General features: G+C 35.8%; 2 protein-coding genes across 9 annotated transcripts in view; both read left to right on the forward strand.

Moving 5' to 3' along the window:
* Positions 1-21200, forward strand: part of LOC131436857 (ras GTPase-activating protein raskol) — a 352339-nt gene that overhangs the window by 207157 nt on the left and 123982 nt on the right. The gene's annotated exons all lie outside the window — the stretch shown is intronic.
* LOC131436859 (uncharacterized) lies at positions 14178-16333 on the forward strand. Its single transcript, XM_058605811.1, has one exon. It carries the CDS (start codon positions 14391-14393, stop codon positions 15798-15800), a length of 1410 nt encoding a protein of 469 aa, XP_058461794.1. The 5' UTR covers positions 14178-14390; the 3' UTR covers positions 15801-16333.

Consider the following 21200-nt stretch of genomic DNA (forward strand, 5'->3'; position numbering starts at 1 on the left):
AATTTTGAAAAGGCACCCCATAGTAAAGTAAGTCGTATTCACGACAAAAATGGGTTGTATAGAGGTACAGTAAAGTAAATTCCGCATAATTCTTTAGGAGTATTATTATGGTTTTAAGAACAACCGAATAGAAGTCTGGAATAGAGAACTGGATCCTGAGTTCAAGACCTAAATTTAGATCCAATAACACTCAGAATCCAGTTTCAGTCGCTGCTGGTTCTCGCCTTGGTGGCCAGCAAACGAATGAGAGATGCGACCTGAGCGTTTGAGGTTGTAACCACGCAGAAGGTGCATTCTCTCTCGCTGCTGGTGGAAAGTTTAACTCCCGCTGCTGCTGCTGGCTGGTCCTCGCGCCTCGATTAGAGATGGGCAATTCGCTCCTGAGCTGTTTCAGTGAATCGAATCATTGAAGTGAGCTGACAGCTCACAGCTCTTTTCAAAAGAACCGCAGCTCACCAGCTCACTCATTTGCTACCCAGTTCACTGCATTATGACGAAGGGAACACGCTACGAGCTGATCGGATCTTCGGCTCTTTAAGAGATTCAATTTAGTCGACATCAATTAAAGATAAGTTAATTCGCATTGCATTTATTGCATCATTGCAAATCAATGATTCAATTTCGATCATGCATATGAAAGAAAACCGGTGCATAAGAAAAACGGCGCACAAAATGAACCTTAAGTTTAAACTAAAAGAGCTGATGAGCTGATACATCGAATCGATTCACTTTGGTGAGCTGATCGGTTCGGAGCTGTTCACCAAAATGAGCTGTTTTGCACACCTCTAGCCTCGATGGCCAGCAAGCAAATGAGAGATGCGACCTGAGCGTTTGAGGTTTTTATTAACCACGCAGAAGGTGCATTCTCTCTCGCTGCTGGTGGAAAGTTTAACTCCCGCTGCTGCTGCTGGCTGGTCCTCGCGCCTCGATGGCCAGCAAGCGAATGAGAGATGCGACCTGAGCGTTTGAGGTTTTTATTAACCACGCAGAAGGTGCATTCTCTCTCGCTGCTGGTGGAAAGTTTAACTCCCGCTGCTGCTGCTGGCTGGTCCTCGCGCCTCGATGGCCAGCAAGCGAATGAGAGATGCGACCTGAGCGTTTGAGGTTTTTATTAACCACGCAGAAGGTGCATTCTCTCTCGCTGCTGGTTGATGATTCCACTCCCACGACGTCTGCTTCCATCGAACGCACAAGAAGAAATGATCGATTTTCGACCACGGTTCCCCTTTTATACGCATTCAGTTGAAGATATGTGCCTGACTATCTCAAAATCGTCGTCCTTGCGCGAAAAACCCAAGCGAAAGTAAAAAGTTTTCCGCGTTGTTTTCAAATTTTAAGAAAACTTAATTTTTGAGTTGTTTGTGGTTATCGCACACTGTTCAAAATATTATCCTGAATTCCTGATCATATTTTTGATGAAATGGTGAAAGAATTATGTTGCTACCATTAATACAAGTCGAGATATTCGCGATTAAGTTCTGCCCATTCTTCCATATGGCTAATTTTGAAAAGGCGCCCCATAGTAAAGTAAGTCGTATTCACGACAAAAGTCCCTGGTACAGCAAGTTCAGGCCGAAACAAGAGCGTGAAAACTGTATAACCGGATGCTACAGAATAAAGACGGATGCATCCTGATCGACGACGAAACCTACGCCAAGGAAGACTCTCGAGCGCTGCCCGCACCGCAATATTATACGAAATCGGTGTACCAGGCCCTGGACGACGCTGACACTACGGTGGCGATGGAAAAGTTTGGGCAGAAGGTGTTGGTCTGGCAAGCAATTTGTACCTGTGGTTTGCGGTCGTCGATTTTCTTCACGAAGGGCACAATTTACGCCAAGGTGTACGAGGAAGAATGTTTGAAGAAGAGAATGCTGCCACTGTATAGAAAGCATAAGGCTCCTCCTCTCTTCTGGCCGGATTTTGCTTCAGCCCACTACGCCAACTCCGTTCTACAGTGGTTGTCAAAAAATAATGTACAATTCGTGGAAAAGGACATTAACCCACCGAACTGCCCGGATCTTCGGCCAATTGAAAGGTATTGGGCAATTGTCAAGCCGCACTTTCGGAAGGAAGGTACAGTGTCCGAAAACATTGAAGAATGTCAAGTCCAAAGTGCGAGCGTTTCACAGAAACTAGGATTGTCATCAATATAATCAATGAAATGCATAAAAGTGTAATTTTTCTACAATGCACTGAGGTCTTTTTTATGCAGTCTTTTTTATGCGTTTTTTTTAGGTGACTCTTTTATGCGAATTTTCAGAATTATGCGTTTTTTTATGCGAATTTTCAGAGTTATGCGGTTTTTTTATGCGGTACGTAAATTCGCATAAAACAAGACTTCAGTGTATATCGAAAACTGATGTCAAAATATGTTTTTTTTTTCGCTTTTTTATTCAATAGTCAATGTTGCTAACTACTTTTCGAAACACTCCTTATTATATTGATAAACAAAGTTAAATTTAGAAATGCATAACCTCGACGATTCATACATTTCTAAAACAAAACAAGAAAACCGGATAACTTTAAAAGTTCGTGTAAAAAACCGCGCGATTTCGGAATTCCGCGTAACTTCAGAACTCCGCGTAAAAAAACGCGCACCTTTAGAAATTCGCGTAATAATAGCCGCGTAAAAAATCGCATAAAACCTGCATAAAAGAAGACCTCAGTGTAATACCTAAGGCTATTACATTTCAATAGAATATACTAATTGTGTTAAATATACGATATTTATATCATGTATCTTACCATACCGAACTCTAATAAAAAAAATCATGACGTATAATTATTAATATAATAAATATATTTTGATTCTAATCGAAAATCAAAAACACTGGTTTTAATTTTTCCATTTTGCATTCAGCTCATCAGTGCGTCAGCAGTTTATGTTGAACTGCTAACGCCACGAAACGGTTCAACGTAAACCGCTGAGCAGACGTAAAGTATTTGCTATTTACAAAACACTTATTTGCACCGATGTGCCAAAATTGACGGCACACTGGCCGCCAACAGATTGTAGTCATTCAGGCGTTTGGTAGCTCATGTGCAGTGCCGTAAAATTTAATTTAATTTTATTCAATTGAACTCGACTATACACAGCCGATCAATTGACTGTGCTATACTTAATACTCAATACATACACTGTCCATTGACACACTGAATGAACAACACTCAGTTATTCATCAGTTGCACCGTCAATTGAAACTCAGTTGAACCGACATCAGTTTCTCTCTTGAAATAACAAACATCTCTTTCAATTGTCTGAGACACTGCCCATCAAATGAACTCCTAGTGAGTAATCATTTGGTTCAGGATAATATTTGAATGGTAAACCCAGTCAAACACAGAATGTACTTAAATTTATTGCTCTGTACTACAATCTTTATATCTAATACTTTGGAATACGGCTCAATGCATACTGTAAACTCAAATAGAAACCGATAAATAAACAAACGGAATAATATACTGTCATCGAGCTGATGTTCATGCCCATTCATTCGAGCTTGTTCACTGTCGGCGGATGAGACAGAGAAACAGATGGATTCATTAGCGCTTGAAACGAAGCAAACGAAACTTCAAATGACTAGGCTTGGTTATTCAATTGACGATGAATCCAGTGGATCACATTTGATTATGACCACAAAAGTCAATTGAATGAATTGGAATACACTGACAGTAAAAGGTCAGAAATTTCATTTTCATCTAAATAATTTCATTCTAAAATGAAATTTTACCGCACTGCTCATGTGTACCGTTTTGTGCTAAAGTGCACATGACTAATTTTACTTTTTACGTTTCGCATTCAGTTCATCAGACATTAAAAAAGCAAAGTCTTGGCATTGCATTCCTTTTGTGGAATTTGGCCTTTTTGTTTCAACAGACTTCGCAGCCGATTCTTAGTGTACAGAATCATTGCATGGCTAGTACTATGGATCCTACTGACACTAAGAACCCTTCCAGGTCGGGGCTCGAACATACGACAACTGGCTTGTAAGACCAGCGTCCTATGCATTGAACCGCCAACCCGGGACATCAGACATTAGCCATGTGCAATTTAGTACAAAACGGTACAACATCTTAAAACTTACTTACTAATCTAACCGATTAGTTTTTCATCTAACAGAAATTTTGTTTCAATAACATGGCTTCAAATGCAATGAATTTGAAAACAAAAAGAACCGTAGTGACTGGGAGTTGAATCGAAACTCATTCAATCACAAAGTACGTTCGTTTATCGACTGAGGCACTGAAGCTGAAATTTCTGAGACACAAAACACATTTTTCAAAACGACCACACTCTCAGTTTATTCGTTTGGACATAATGGAACCAACATCTTCGATTCTCCCAATGTTACATTTTATCTTTAGAATCATTATAAATCTTTAAAAAATATTTTAAAACGTAGTGCACTGCTGAATCGAGAGTGGAGCATTATGTCCATAGAGAGACTGTTATGAAAAAAGTGATATATCAAAGATATGGCTTAGTTTCTTTGCATAATTAAACCATGAATAGAGATATTAGAACTGCAACCAACGGTAGCTTATTTGTGACCAGCTTGCAACAAAACAGTCGAGTGATTGTTACTAACATCTAACCACTTGCATCAATCAAAAAGTGCAGTTTTCACTAGTGACATATTTGAGTTTAGTTGATAATAAGTTAAAAACTATACGCCTAGATAAAATCGTGTGAACTTACGTCTTCTGAGATGCCGATACATGCAAATTTACTCGTCTACTCGATAGGTGGATTAAGTTTGGCACATATTTAAAACATATTTTGAATTGAATTATATGTGGGCTTGCGTTACCTATACATTGCAAAATGTTCATATAGTTTGTAACCGATTTTCAATCAATCAATACATTACTGTCTTCGGTTTTGTGGTAGTGCTTTGAAGCAACGTTGATATTTAGTAGGGAAGATCGGGGTACTTTTTGGAAATTGAAGCATTCACGACACAATGATTTCAGCTTGTTATTTGTGGTTATTTCAAACTACTGAAATTATCATATCATAAATTGCTGATCATATTTTCGATTACATTGAAAAAATTATGTTGTTGGATTAAATACAAGAGGATTTTACGATTAGGTTTTGAAGGGATTAGTGCTTATAAAGCCTCTATTATATGACTGTAATTCTGTTGTATAACAAAACAACCCTTACTTTCCGAATATGCTCGTAGAGTTGGAAAGAGTTTTTTTTTTCAAATATCACAATATCCTAGGTGACGGCCAGGATGTAGACCATGTTCGATGTACGTTCTACCATGTCTGACTGCGTGTTAGAGTTCAAATAACAATGTTCAGAGTGGCGAAATGGTGGCGCGTATGCACGGAATGCATAAGAACGCAGGTTCGAGTCTTGTTTCCAATAAATCATCTTTTCTGTTAGTTTTTCATTCTTTTGGCTTCTACAATATATGTTTCCACCCAGTCATTGCGAAAAAACTATCACAATACTGTTTTTGACAGACCTGGTGTTTCTAAAATTATGCACTTTACGATAATTTGTCTGCCTGCCAGCTAAACTTGCCGGAAAGATTATCCCCATGACCGAAATCAAGGTCACCTGGCATTTATTTCCATATTACCGGTCTAATGTTCCCCCCTTCAATAAAATTAAGGTATCATACAAACACACATACAAGGCTGGCGTATGGTCAAACATTCCCCAAGCGCTCGTCTCCGGAACGGTTCCGTCACGAATCGTTGAGTACCCCTGCTAATTATTTTAGCGCTCAACCGGCATAGTGTTGAGTTTCGTGGGAAAAGATTTTCTCATGTGGATTGAAATTGTCATCATCTCTTCAACGAAAAGTTGGTTTGGTGTCGGGCAGTCGGTATGTGAATATAACGAAATTTTCCATCGGATATTCATTCTCTAATGATAATTACTTGGATAGTGGAATTCAAAAAACCACAAACGCGTGGTCTTGGAACTGTGGCCTTAAATTAAGTTGTACTTACCGTAAACAAATTCGATCATCTTTGAATTTTAAGGTCGGAATATCCAAATAATTATACATTATTATCATTTAACTTATTATCATATTACATGCAAAGTTGAAACCTCTTTTCACCGAAGAAAATCCATTCAACTCAACTCAACGTGATGGATTTCTATATAATTTCAAGCACAAAAACCCGTAGGTTGTTCTATTAGTAAACAACGTTGCTTACCACATTCTTGGCCATAAGACAAGGATTTATTATGACCCGTTTCTCACTTCATTAGTGGTATCGTGAGTGCAAATTGAGTTGTGAACAGATGGACTATTATTTTTCAGTCTGGAATTTAGAACCAACCTATCAATTGTAGTTCAGAGAAACTGTTTCTATAACCTTTCGAAATGATGCAAAAATATCGTTTATTAACACATCAATAGTGAATATATTCACAAAGATATAACAATAGAATATTAGAGTACTTTGATTATTAATCAATCAGTTTAATTTTAGAAAGTGAAGCCAGATGTTATTACGCGGATGTATTGTAGATCTCTTATATTAGGTCTCGCTCTTCGTTGATCAAAAATGCAGAAATTCAATGACTACCTTAGCTAATTTAAATGAGTACGAATAATGCTATATAATTACATTTAACAACCATATCATATGCTTTGAATCACTCCACCTTGACTACTACCGTTTGGAGCTTTTCTTACAGTTCCTCTCTGCATCCATCCTCTTCTACTTAGTAGAAAAACCGAGGAGATGGAGATTATTTAAATTAGCATTGTACCATGTTTACGGCTGGTATGCAAATTAAATTTATTACGATAACTATAGGCCATAATTTTCTCTTTCGCTTAAGTTAAAAAAAGTTTCACTTTCATCGTAGAGGGAGTCGGACGTCAATGACACAAACTTGCATTGCGGAACGAACTGCTCCTTATTGCCATGAGATCCATGTCATGCTGTCTTTGAAACATAATAATTGGAGCAACAACCGCAACGAGATAATCTCGATCGAAGCCGGTTCGAAATTAATCATGTGCACGTGGAACAACATTGGATTCGCCGGTAATCGTAGGAAATACATAATTATCTTCTTGTTCCACCTGCCACAAACCGATTAGTGACAGTTAGGTCCACTGGTTTGCGTGCCAGTTGAATAGTTATGTAAAAAACGAAAATATTTCTTTGAGTAAATGATTAGGGTTTTCCGGAATACGGCACATGAAAAAACTCAATTGGTTGGTTGTAATGATTTCCATCCGATAACAGCTTTGACAGAGCTTGTCCAATCGCGCACCCAACAGCCCAACAGTGATAGACGATTTCGAAACGGTTGACATTCGCATTGATGAAGTCATTGCCGTACAGTTGGTTGCCTGATTGCCCTTAAATTGGCTGGATCGTTCAACGTAGAATCATTGTAGTAATCTTTGGCCTTTTGATGTGCAGCTGTTTATATCTATACCCGAATTTCTAACACCGGCTCAATCTAACTCAATTGGCTTGAATGTCGGCACTCGAACTTCCTAGATACATGTAAACAGCTTTGCCTGGTCATGGCGGAAGATCTCTTTGTTCAAGCTGAGTTTCGTAAGCAAAATAAATTGTAAAATACTTCAAACATAATCGTTTTATAGTTTACCGTCTCATAATATTCTAATTTTTATTAAGAAATGAATGTTTGGAGATACTTTTGTAAAACGGTTTGTATTGCAAGGTTTCATGAATAGTATATGAGATTTAATTACTAGTTATCAGTAAATTGAAGATTCTCAAATCAATAAACGGATACAAAAACAAAAAGTAAAAATCACAGTAAAGTTGTCAGTTTTTGAAGGGATTTTTCTGAATGCATGCTCAATATTTTTGTACAGTTAGTAATTTTTGTTTGTTTGCGCTTAGATAACGAAATACTACCGCAAACATTTATCTGGTAGATACACCACAGTAAATGTTTTGGTGCTACTAAGCGCTAGCTTTTATGGGCCATGAACTCGATCCTGAGGATCATTCCAGATTGATTGGAAAGTTCAAACAAGAGAGTTATTGTTCTAAATTCAACACGGGAAAATGACTTTATCCGTTGTTTAAAATAGGAAATATTTCAGCTGTTTGATTTTGAGTCAACAAAATGGGCGTTTCATTTTGCTTTATTCGAAATCAATTTCAATACGATATTAAGGCAACTGTTTGATTCGACTTAAGGGCTGAGGACAGTACCGTAAAGTGGTAGGTTTTTTGCTACTTTCCCGTTTCAAATTAAATTTTCTTGGAAACGGTGCAGAAATTTAGTTGCGAATATTCTGTGAAATTTTCAGAATGACTCATTGAGTTTAGCGGTCGTGTTGTATTTTTTTCTGACTGAAGAACTGCTGAAAATTGGAACGGTCGGAAATGCATACCTCTACTTATTCATCGAATATCTCGGCTTTGAAGGCTTGTATCATAAATCTACCGTGACAAAGTCTAGATAATTTAATTTAGATGCGATTAGTACATAAAAACATATATGTTATCGCGGTAAAAATAAAGTCTTGTATTTTTCTGTGAAACAAAGTCAGTTTCAATGCATCCACCTTTTTTTTCGCTTTGGTTTCCTGATAGAATTCTGAAAAAGGAGAGAGAAATAAAATTGGCTCGACAAAGCTGCCAAACACACAGACATTCAATCTTTGTGAAAGTTGAATATTTTTTCATTGTTGATTGGAATCATGTAATGTCCAACCGATACGATAGATTAATGTGATAAAACTTCTCATCAAAATAATAAAATGTATGCTGGCAACCCGGTACAGTATGCTAATATACGAGAGAGTACAAGAGAAATACGATACGCAAAGGGAACTGAGCGAGCCACTTGGTCGATTTAAAACTCAACACGTGGCCCTCTGTCCTCAGACCTTAATGTCACTCGGCGATATGACCCTATCGGTGAGATGACATTCGCTGAAATGACGCTTTCGGCGAAATGGCTTTCAGCGAAATGACTTTTGGCGAAATGACTATCGGCAAAAAGACCCTGATCCTGGATTAATTTTGGTTTTGTTCTTCAGCTAGCACATTTCTTTCAATATCGCACGCTGGTGAAAGTAGTATATCGCCCCTTTTCTTGTTAAGGAGTTCATAATGTATTTAAACATAAGTTTTATAAGTAACACTATCTTTTCGTAGGATCTTTCTGCTATGCAAATTGGACAGTTATCGTCTGTCGCAAAATATCAACTCGCGATACTATTTTGAAGTCAGATGTCGGAAGCAACTTTGACGTTTCCGTTGTAGTACTGTTTTCTTTACCGCAGGGCTATTCGTTAGTACGTCTATCGTAGGTTCCTGGTCAGCTTTATTAAAAATTCACAAAATTTTCCAAATATTAAATGACTTAGTACGAGACGAAATACCCAAGTAGTAAATGTTGTTATACTAGGATGATAGTAGCTCATATGAAACAAATTAATCGTACCCAAAACGCGTAAGAGGCGGAGTATAAGAGACTTACCGAGAATTGCAATTACATTCCATTTTTCTGAGTAATATTTATTTATTTCTTTTAGTTTAAATTGTTAAGTTTTAAGTTGGATTTCATCCACAAGTGACGACTCTTCAGCCCTATTATATACATATATATTTCTTTATTACCATTGAGACATCATTTGCTTCCGCAAATCTGAGATTTTTTGTAGGTTTTGAAAACCTACTTGTTATGTGTAATGGGATTGAACTCATAAACTAACTTACTAACTAGCACAACGAGCGAATCAATTCAATTAAAGATTCTATATTTGTAAGTCTGTGTAGCTCATTTGTACTAAACCTGGGAGGACGATTGAAAATCGTTTTCATATTTTTTACTGAATCCTTTAAAACGTTTTCTTCCTAGTGGAACAACAACTTGGCCAAATCGGTATTGCACAAGGCATGGCTGGTCTGAAAATTTGTTTATAAATTAATAGTTTATTGTTAAGACAGAGCACAGAATTTCTGTTTATAGGAAGATATAATCATTTAATGTATTTATTACACTTCGCCTGAATTCCATCTTTAGTTACATCATAACATTTTGATAAAGGAAGCTCTGGGGAATATAATTAATTGGGTTTTTGCCACATTTGGTGTAATTTTACATTATGTCAGGTAATCACTGAAAATATGTAAGCTTTTTTGTAAGCCTTTATAGATCACTCATAGATTTCTACCTGTGGTTAACAGACTTTCATCGTCACGAAATAGAGATTCCTGACAACCAACGGGTAGATTTAAGAGATCAGAAGTAAAAATATTATACCAGATTGGAACTACGCTCGAACCTCCACAACACCTACTCGTGCGGGGAGTAAATCAGCGTCACAATTCTGATAGCTAGCATGGACAATCAGTTAAAAAATTTTGAATCAGTTTGATTAAATAATTAGTAAATTAGAATTCGGATATTTTTGCAATTCGATAGTCTCACGACAAAAGGGCCTCTCTCTTTCTTTTACTTTCTCTTTTGATTATTACGAAGCCATTATTGCAAATTCTCTAAAGTTTCCAATGTAAATCGAAAGCTTGTAGTTTTACCTTGAAAGTTTTGCGAAGAGTAAAGCGTCAAATATAAAATCTGTTCGGTAAATCGTAAAAGAAAAAGTAAACAAAGAGAAACTGTCATTTGCAGTTAGGCCCTTTTGTCGTGGAACGGTCGAATTAAGCCTTCGTACTAAACATTGTCGAATACTTTTTCTATACCCTCCAAAACAACTACATTGGCATAGCATTCGCATTAGAGACTGTATGTGTGTTGTTACTACGTTATTTTTCTTGAAACAACTTGCTTGGGAATAGCACGTGGTTTCGCATTGTGTAAACTGCATTGATCACTGCATGCTGATTAATATCGACGCCGGCCACGTCCGAATGCAGATCTACTTGGGAAGGAAGGATTGTTAGTTCAATACATATCCTCTGCATTTGCACATGCATCACAGGAAGGGTTTGTTTGTTAGGAAACTTTCGGATAATATTATCATGTGTTTATTGCTCTAAGTAACCGGCTACCGACAATACGTTGCACTTTTATCGCGTTTTGTATTAATATGTACTTCCTACTAGAATACGATTTTTTTCGGGGCTCGTAAAACTCCGGACAGTCGACTGAACGGAGGTTCGCTATCAATTCAAATATGTTCTGTTTTTTTTTTAAGATAGCCATAACACTGCAAGATATCACTAGACCATCATCAATCGAACAATAAGGCTACGCTATAAGAAGCGTAATAACTCCCTAACCAAAATAATAAAATACCAAATAGATCTAAATGAATTAAAATTATAACTACATACGTCCTATTTAAGCACGGTCGTAAGAAATATCTGCACGGTTATAAACATCACGTCTTAAACTTAGCGTTTAACCCGACGAGAAAAAGATCCATTGATCAAACGTTCCCTGAATAATCGACGGAGTTTAGTCTTATCCGATTTTTGGTAGAGATAAATATAATGATACATTGTAAATAAGAAAAATGTGAAAAATCTCAAAGAAACGATCTCACCAGTATCCTGCTTCTCCTATTCACATTGCTGTAAACAACGCGAGATGCCACACCACTGACTAAAAAATAAAGTAAAATAAACACTCGTGGTTGGGTGTGCTGCTAACCAATTTTAGATTTTCAGCTTGAATCACACGATTGACTTGTAAATTTTCACACATTCCATAGAATTCTGATAAAACCGACAATGATGTACAGATGACGCTTCCATCGGTTGACATTTTTAATTTTGGACGGTAAATTCGCAGTATTCCTTACTTGAACATTTTTTGTTTCGCAAATCAAAAATATTCAAAAATAACACTTTTTATACTTTTCACTAATGCACTATCACTCAAAATAACTGTTTAAACCAATTACTTCACTATAAGTTGGTTGATACACATTGAAATTTGACTTTATTGAAAGCAACATTTAGACACCGCATCGTACTCCCAGTGATGCCAACTCCGGATCCTATACCCTGAAAATCAACTCCAGTTGATAAACCAGAAGATTTATTTATTTTTATCAAGTTCGTTACTCTAACAAGTTGATGAGTAGTTGAATGTTCATGACGAAATCCAAACTGCTCTGATTATAAAATAGAATTCTTATGAATATAAGACATCATTCTTTCTCGGATATTTTTTTCAAAAAATGTCTCTGCTGGGTTTTATCGGGTTTGACGACAGGAATTACTTTAGAGATCTCTTAGGGAAGTACGCTAATGCAAAACACCTATTGAAAAACTTGACCAAGAGCCTCAAGATCACGTCGGTTTAATAAGAATAATAAAAATTCCATCACTACCAGGAGTCTTCATGTTTTTAGGTTCTCCAATGATTGGCTTTATTTCATTAACATTCTTCTCAGTAATGCCATCTTGTAACAATACTCGAGTTGAAATATGATCGTATTTCAGTGGGACATCGTTTTCAATATGACTCACAACGACCAAATTAAATTTGTGGACACTCTTGAGCTACTGAGCCATTTTTAGAACCTTTTCACCGCTTGTAACAAGTATTTGATTTCCTTCTTTGAGAGCTGGAATCAGTTCCTTAGAAAGTTTGTTTGAAGGTTTTGAATGAGGTTTAATTTGCTCAACTTCAACAAAATTTTATTTTGCAAATTAGTAAACTTATATTTAATTTCCTTTTGTGAACCCTTAACCAGCAGCTGGGGATTGTCATCGATGATAGGAAAATTGAATTTATTTTGAGCTTGGAGGATTGATTGATTCCTAGCTTTATTTATGTAATGATTGAAATAATCTGTTACTGTGTCGATGTCAGTAGAATTTTTCATACCCATTCTGATTAATTTCGCTATCTATTTGGGACAGAAATTTATTTAAGGATTTTACTAAAAAAAATTGTAAAAATGACTAAACTTGGGTTCTACGATTTATTCTATTGAAAAAGTGGCAATAAAAATCTGGTTTAATTTTGAAAATACTCGTCGAAAACTGTAAAACGGCTGTCTCAGTCTTATAATACAAACGAATGTTGTTTACTGTCCGACGTTTCGGCCTTTGATGTAGGCCTTTTTCAAGGAAAACTGGAAAATTTATTGTGTTACATTGACAAAAACATAGAGCGTTGAACAAATAATACAATGTAAAAACTTACTAAAGTCTATCGTTTATAGTCAAAATTTGTCGATGTCTGACGCTACGTTGTCTGGTCAATTTTAGAACATGCTTTAAAATACTACGAGAAAATGGTCATTTACTTAAAAACTGAATCAAAAGTTATTTAAAAACAATTCTTACTATTGACTGCATAACAAATATTTTGCTTGCATAAATCACGTACAGTGTCACAACTACTTAGTTTAACGACTATTTTTCCATCACACATTGTGAATACAATAAAATGCATTTACCCATTACTCGAAGAACATAGCCCATATACTCATAAACTACAAAAGCTGGTTGAACGTTTTAAAAAAGGACTTCTGAACATAGAAATACAACATACGTACTACAAACTAAAGCAACTGAAACTCAATCTCCAGGTGAGTCAACAACAAATGCAGAACGTTACTACAACAGAGCTCACCTCCAAATTCATAACCACCCAAAACCAGTCATTCGACAACAAAAGACGTACACAGAAAAAGAAAGCAGATTTTAAAATAACCAGACTATTACTAAATGCTACACATCCAGCAAACAGTATACCAAACTTAAATGAAAAATCTGTACTCAACGCCACTAATAGATATATTCCCCCTGCATTGGAAACACTGCTTAGTTTGGGACCAAAGTTTTCATTACCTGTTGACCTTAGATGCGTTCCAATCTACCACCTCATTGCCGACATCGAATCTATTCTCACAACAACATCAGACAAGCATATTCAGGATAATAATAGATGCAACATAGTGACACAAATCCAAAATTACATAACAAGAACCAGAACAACTCGAGATAATAATCCTCTATACAATTTTTGTCAAACGGCATCAATAGCAACTAAAAGATTTTTCAGAGACAACCAAGATGTATGTATCCTAGAATCAGACAAAGGTAAAAAGATGGTCATTATGTATCAACATGATTACGAATGCAAGATGTCTGAATTACTGAACAGTACAACATACAAAGTTCTCCGTAGGGATCCAACATCGACCATCCAACGAAAAAATAACGACATTATCTCTCGCATGTATAACTTGAAGCTCATAGATCAAATAACGTTACGAAAATTAAAAACCAGTACTGCACTTTGTCCTTCCATTTACGGTCAACCCAAGGCACACAAACCCAATCTGCCTCTACGTCCTGTTGTGCCTAACATAACCGCCCCAACATACAACTTAGCGAAGTACATAGCAGTGATTTTGAAACAGAGCTTCAACAGTAAATATAACATTGCCGATAGTTTTGAATTTTCGAAGTATATAAACATGATAACAATACCAAAAGACTATATTTTGGTTTCGTTCGACGTAGTATCGCTTTTCACGAACATTCCAAAGAACTTAGTCATCAACAACATAATCATGAACTGGCCTAGCATCAAAACAGCAACAAATATTAACTTGGATTTATTCATAGAGATGGTTGAATTCTGTCTTAACAACAGTTATTTCCGCTTTCGAGAAAAAATTTATCTACAGACGTTTGGAACCGCCATGGGTAGTCCGCTATCACCAATATTAGCTGACATTGTCATGGAAACCCTCATCGAAACAGTAATTAAAAATGTACCGTTTAAAATACCGGTGCTCCGCAAATATGTTGACGATTTAATTCTATCGTTACCTCACGATCAAGTCCAATACACATTACAAAAATTCAACAGCTATAATGAACACATCCAATTTACCGTAGAAGTAGAATCAGAACAAAAACTACCCTTTCTGGACACTTTACTAATACGAAATGAAGATCAAACCATAAGCACACAGTGGTATTCAAAACCTATTGCATCTGGAAGATTGTTGAACTATCACTCGTTTCATCCAATGACAATGAAAATTAATGTAGCCTTAAATCTCATAAAACGAGTTACCGCTTTAACTACAAACAAATCAGCAGATCAACAAAAACATATCATATACCAACATCTGAAGCAAAATGATTATCCATCATCACTCATAAACAGGCTTATCAACAATTTTCACACAAAGCAGCCTCACAATAACACACAACCATCAAATTTAGTTGCTAAAGCACAGACCAATATAACCCAGGAGACAGAAACTGAAATCACCGATAAAACCGCTATGCCAACCAACGATATGCAACAACAAATTCACTATAGATCCATACCATTCATACCCATTCTCAGCAAACAAATTACAAAAGCACTAAAACCGGACTTCCCAACAACAAAACTGAGCCATAGACCGATTAAAACAACACGATCCCTACTCCGACCGATTAAAGATCCTGTTGATCCATTTAAACAATCAAACGTCATCTATAGCATTCCCTGTAATGACTGTGAAAATGCATACATTGGAATGACAACCAATCAACTGAAAACCAGACTCAGTGGTCATCGATCCAACATTAATCAATTTTTAAAATTAACTGAAAATCCACCACCACACGCAGATGAAGAAATATCAAGGCTAAAAGAAAAAACAGCACTCATTCATCACACCATCAATGAAGGACACAATTTTGCATTGGAGAAAACAAAGATTATAGATCGTTCATTGCGATCTACAGCTTTGCCTCTGTTGGAAATGTGTCATATTTCCAATACTACCAAAACAGTTAATCATCGCACCGATGTACAAGGCCTCAACACCACTTACGCTGGTATTCTACATGCTATCAAATCCATCAAATACGATAAGAAATGAAAGCTCTCCGATAAACACCAATACTACCGTACTCTACACAGCACTTTGCTGAGCTTTTTCAACGATAACGTTACTTAATAACGTTGATAAGCTCATTGTTTTTGATCACCATGATGAAAACTTCAGAATAGTCGTTAAACTAAGTAGTTGTGACACTGTACGTGATTTATGCAAGCAAAATATTTGTTATGCAGTCAATAGTAAGAATTGTTTTTAAATAACTTTTGATTCAGTTTTTAAGTAAATGACCATTTTCTCGTAGTATTTTAAAGCATGTTCTAAAATTGACCAGACAACGTAGCGTCAGACATCGACAAATTTTGACTATAAACGATAGACTTTAGTAAGTTTTTACATTGTATTATTTGTTCAACGCTCTATGTTTTTGTCAATGTAACACAATAAATTTTCCAGTTTTCCTTGAAAAAGGCCTACATCAAAGGCCGAAACGTCGGACAGTAAACAACATTCGTTTGTATTATAAGACTGAGACAGCCGTTTTACAGTTTTCCACGATTATCACCCCAGTCGAAATCAAGTATAATTTGAAAATACTGTTGCTTGAAACTGCCAAACAAAATAGTTCATTTTTCACAGAGGATTAGTTTGTTCCAATCAATATTTTGATGAACACAACAAATGTTTTACTTGTGTGCTCCTATCAATTTCTTGACAAACAATTATACAGTAAATTTAATTTGAAAGAACTTTTAAATAAACAGGGATTATTACCTAATCGCTGGTGGAGATTGTGATATATTTTGCATCATCAAACGAAATGATTTATCAAATTTCTTAGAAATAATTAGTAATTTACATAAAAATATTAAATTCACCCATGAGGATGAGGAAGACAACAGCTTACCTTTCTTAGATATTCTCATTGTAAGGAAGGCAAAATCTTTAACTTTTGAAATATATAGAAAGCCAACCAACACGGACTGTGTCATACCAAACACTTGCAATCATTCTCACCAACACAAAATGGCAGCATTCCATCATATGTTTCATAGAATGTTGACCTTACCTCTTAAAGAAGATGCGATAATAAAAGAGAAAAATTTTATTTTCGAAATTGGAGCTCAATGGATATTTTGAGCGCTCAATCCAAACAATCCTTGATAAAAAAGTGAGATCGTTGAAAAAACTATCACTCACAACTTTGACTCTCTCATAAGAAAATTTGAAAAGAATATCGGTGGACTTCAACTTAAACATGGCATATCCACTTAAATCAAAATTAAAACCCTTTGGTTTGGATTTAGTATTCAGTAGTACTAACTACCAGTTGAAAACTACAAAAGATCCTAAATTGAAAAAATCGGGGGTATATAAAATTTCATGTTCTCATTGTGATAAATTATACATTGGACAAACAAAGAGAACATTAGGTACCCGTTTCAAGGAACACATAGCAGAAATAGGATAAACATCTAAGGATTTGGAAAGGGGATTATCCCACCATTTCAAGTCAAAAGTAGCAGAGCATGCCTTTTCCGAAAACCACAAGTTCACTACTAATGACCTAAAAATCTAAAGACAAATTTCTAACCCATGGAAATTAGATACAGCAGAAAGTTTAGAAATCTTCAAACATAATTCCACTTCCTTAATAAACAGAGACCAAGGAAATATGTCTTCCTGGCTTTTTAAGTTACTACCTACACACAGGGGACAAACAAACATAGAAAACACTTAACCTTTTTCTTTCTACCTGTTGTTTAGAATCTATCTACCTCTGTTTCATATTGTAATTTTCATTGTCTGCTAGAAAAGATTGCGATGCGATAAGATAGCGACAAAATACCGCAAAGATAGCGAAACTGTCATTCGCACCGATTCAGCCCCTTCGAGACCACAAGCCAGAAAAAATATTTTTTAAATTGACCGTTATAATGATAAATTCCTATTAGTTGAATAATTATTAAGTAAATTTTAATCATAATGAATTCATTTGGATAATGCGTATGTGATCTGCGTCGGCTACAACTTTCATGGACTTTTTAAAGCGTGTGCTTTTTATTTGATATAATGGTTATTTTGTGCTTGGTATGTTTCCGTTTCATTCATATTTTGTAATTATCGACGCCTCGGTCTTCAAAACCTCGTGCTTTATTCGAAACATTGTCGATTTTAACTATTACAATAAATCGTAAATCGTCAACTCTAAAAAGTTGGTCGTCTTTGACAGATATACATTTGTTGATGCTTTCAATGAACAATGAAAAAACACTTGTCGCTAAGGAATTTCCCCAGTTGAAACTGCATTTAACCTCAGTCCATCAGCCGATTAATTTTTCTTTTGGCTTCAATGCTAGTCTATTTCAATACAACAGACAGTGAAGGGGTTAAAACCACTGTCCAATATTCTGGCAGGGATGCCAGGTTAAATGTTGGGCGTCTGCGTACTAGAAATGCTCCTACGCGAAAGTATGACGAGAAAAACCAAACAAACACCCTACAGTATTAGCAAAAGTAATTAAATTGAACGATTGTTTATAAAAACTTCGACAATCTGCAAAACAAAGTCTGCCTAATTGCAAGGTCTGCTAACAAACGAAATTGTAAATTTTCATACAAATCTGCAAACCTGGCATCTGTGGTTCTGACGCTCATTATTTCGCTATTCTGCGACGATTCCGTCGCATTCTAAAGGGTGATTTTTTAAGAGCTTGAGAACTTTTTTAAACAATAAAACGCATAAAATTTGCAAAATCTCATCGGTTCTTTATTTTAAACGTTAGATTGGTACATGACATTTACTTTTTGAAGATAATTTCATTTAAATGTTGACCGCGGCTGCGTCTTAGGTGGTCCATTCGGAAAGTCCAATTTTGGGCAACTTTTTCGAGCATTTCGGCCGGAATAGCCCGAATTTCTTCGGAAATGTTGTCTTCCAAAGCTGGAATAGTTACTGGCTTATTTCTGTAGACTTTAGACTTGACGTAGCCCCACAAAAAATAGTCTAAAGGCGTCAAATCGCATGATCTTGGTGGCCAACTTACCGGTCCATTTCTTGAGATGAATTGTTCTCCGAAGTTTTCCCTCAAAATGGCCATAGAATCGCGAGCTGTGTGGCATGTAGCGCCATCTTGTTGAAACCACATGTCTACCAAGTTCAGTTCTTCCATTTTTGGCAACAAAAAGTTTGTTAGCATCGAACGATAGCGATCGCCATTCACTGTAACGTTGCGTCCAACAGCATCTTTGAAAAAATACGGTCCAATGATTCCACCAGCGTACAAACCACACCAAACAGTGCATTTTTCGGGATGCATGGGCAGTTCTTGAACGGCTTCTGGTTGCTCTTCACTCCAAATGCGGCAATTTTGCTTATTTACGTAGCCATTCAACCAGAAATGAGCCTCATCGCTGAACAAAATTTGTCGATAAAAAAGCGGATTTTCCGAATGGACCACCTAAGACGCAGCCGCGGTCAACATTTAAATGAAATTATCTTCAAAAAGTAAATGTCATGTACCAATCTAACGTTTAAAATAAAGAACCGATGAGATTTTGCAAATTTTATGCGTTTTATTGTTTAAAAAAGTTCTCAAGCTCTTAAAAAATCACCCTTTATGTCCAGTGAAACCACTATATAAAAGGAACACCATTGCAGCATTTCTTTCAATTTACTTAGAAACCTGATACACTGATGATGAATACAAGTTGTATTCGAAATACGTATCTGTGATGTGACGTTTATTATACATGTTTTAAAAGTGTTTTGAGATACATACTGAATGTGTATAGTGATGTGATATACCTATAGTAGAAGTCAATGGTGTAAAATTTTTTTATTTGATCATACTTTCATTTAGATTTATATCGGTTTTAAAATTTTAACATGCCTTCAACTTACTTTTTACAAATTATTCAGATACCACAATAAAGCTCTGGCATATTAATTTTTATAATATCCATTAATTATAATGGCCAAGATAGAGATCCTGCATCAAATGTTTTTTTTTGTAAAAAGACATGTTATTTAATGTAATATAAGATAAAACAAAATTTTCCTTGGAGTAAATGTAAAGTATAACCTAATCAACAAATATATTGTCAATAACATCAACTCAATTTTTGTAGTCATGTAATAAACAGTTAATTTATTTCAACAAAAAAAAATCAGTCGAAACAAGTAATTTTTGTTTCAGCCGAGATCAGAATTCTGCTACATATCAAATAGATATCAATGTTGATTGGTTTGAAACAATCATTTCTTTTTAAGAAATTGGTTCAAAACAATTTTTTGCTTGAAATTAACATAAATCAAAATTAATAATCAACGGCCTGTTTTGTTATTATGAACAAGCTCCATTCCTCTGTGTGTAAACTGAATTTACACAATCTAAAATTTTTACTATCTTGCTATCAACGATGATTCACTTTTAAAATCTTGCTCTGGATGAACTATTCGTAATTTTGTATCTTCGTTTCTACTAGGGAGAGAACGAAATATCCGCGGTATAATTATTTGAATATTTCGGTAGTGTCCATGAAAATCGAGTAAAATAAAAATAGGAAGCCAGTTGTTTCATTTAAGACAAGTCTAAAATAATTAGAGCGTATTTTAACTACTTTGACAATATATTAGATATTTATAGATTCCTGCTACAAATTTGCGACAATTGCTGGATAATTCACATAAGTAAGAGTTACCAAAGAAAAGGATAAAGATAAAATTTTTCTAATAAATTTTTCACTTATATTAAATGTCATGGGTCTTGCGGACGTAATAAATAATTTTTCAAATTACAAGCTTGTTTAGTCCCTTAATTGATGCCGATTGGAACAAAACGTTATTGAAATTCTACAAACTTTCCAATTCAGTAAGTCCATTTGACGTTCCAAATGCAACAAGTTTTGGATCCTTGACATACTCCCACAAAAGTAATTTCTTTCGATCGAACATCATTTCCAAATCCCTCACTGCGTCCTCGCTTGAATTTGCTGTACGAACGCTAATGATGCAAACAGTTCGCAATCGTAGAGATTAACCATTCCACTTTAAACTTGAATATTTAATCGAAAAGCCCTGAAGTTTGCTACTGAGGTGTAATTATACTACCATGGATGGTGTGTGGTCTGGTCTGGTACGCGCTTGCCTGTATATACACACAAGAGCGATCAATTTCTAGTGTAAGCGAGTATGTTACAAATGGAAGCGCGAAGTGATGCGACGTAATGAGTCATAATTTGAATTTCGGCGGATGCTCGAGTTGTTGAATAATTTGTTTCATCAATTACGAGCGTTTTTTAAATTTGAATTTGAATATTGCATCAGGCTCAGCCACCGTCGCAATGATCATCTCCGGCCTGTGGCGGTGTATACAAAAAAAAAAATGATTGGGAAAAGCATGCTCGCGGTTGTTAGGGTTAATTTCACACTCTAATGTA

Source organism: Malaya genurostris, chromosome 3 (genome assembly GCF_030247185.1).
Source record: "Malaya genurostris strain Urasoe2022 chromosome 3, Malgen_1.1, whole genome shotgun sequence".
In the NCBI taxonomy this organism is placed as follows: domain Eukaryota; kingdom Metazoa; phylum Arthropoda; class Insecta; order Diptera; family Culicidae; genus Malaya; species Malaya genurostris.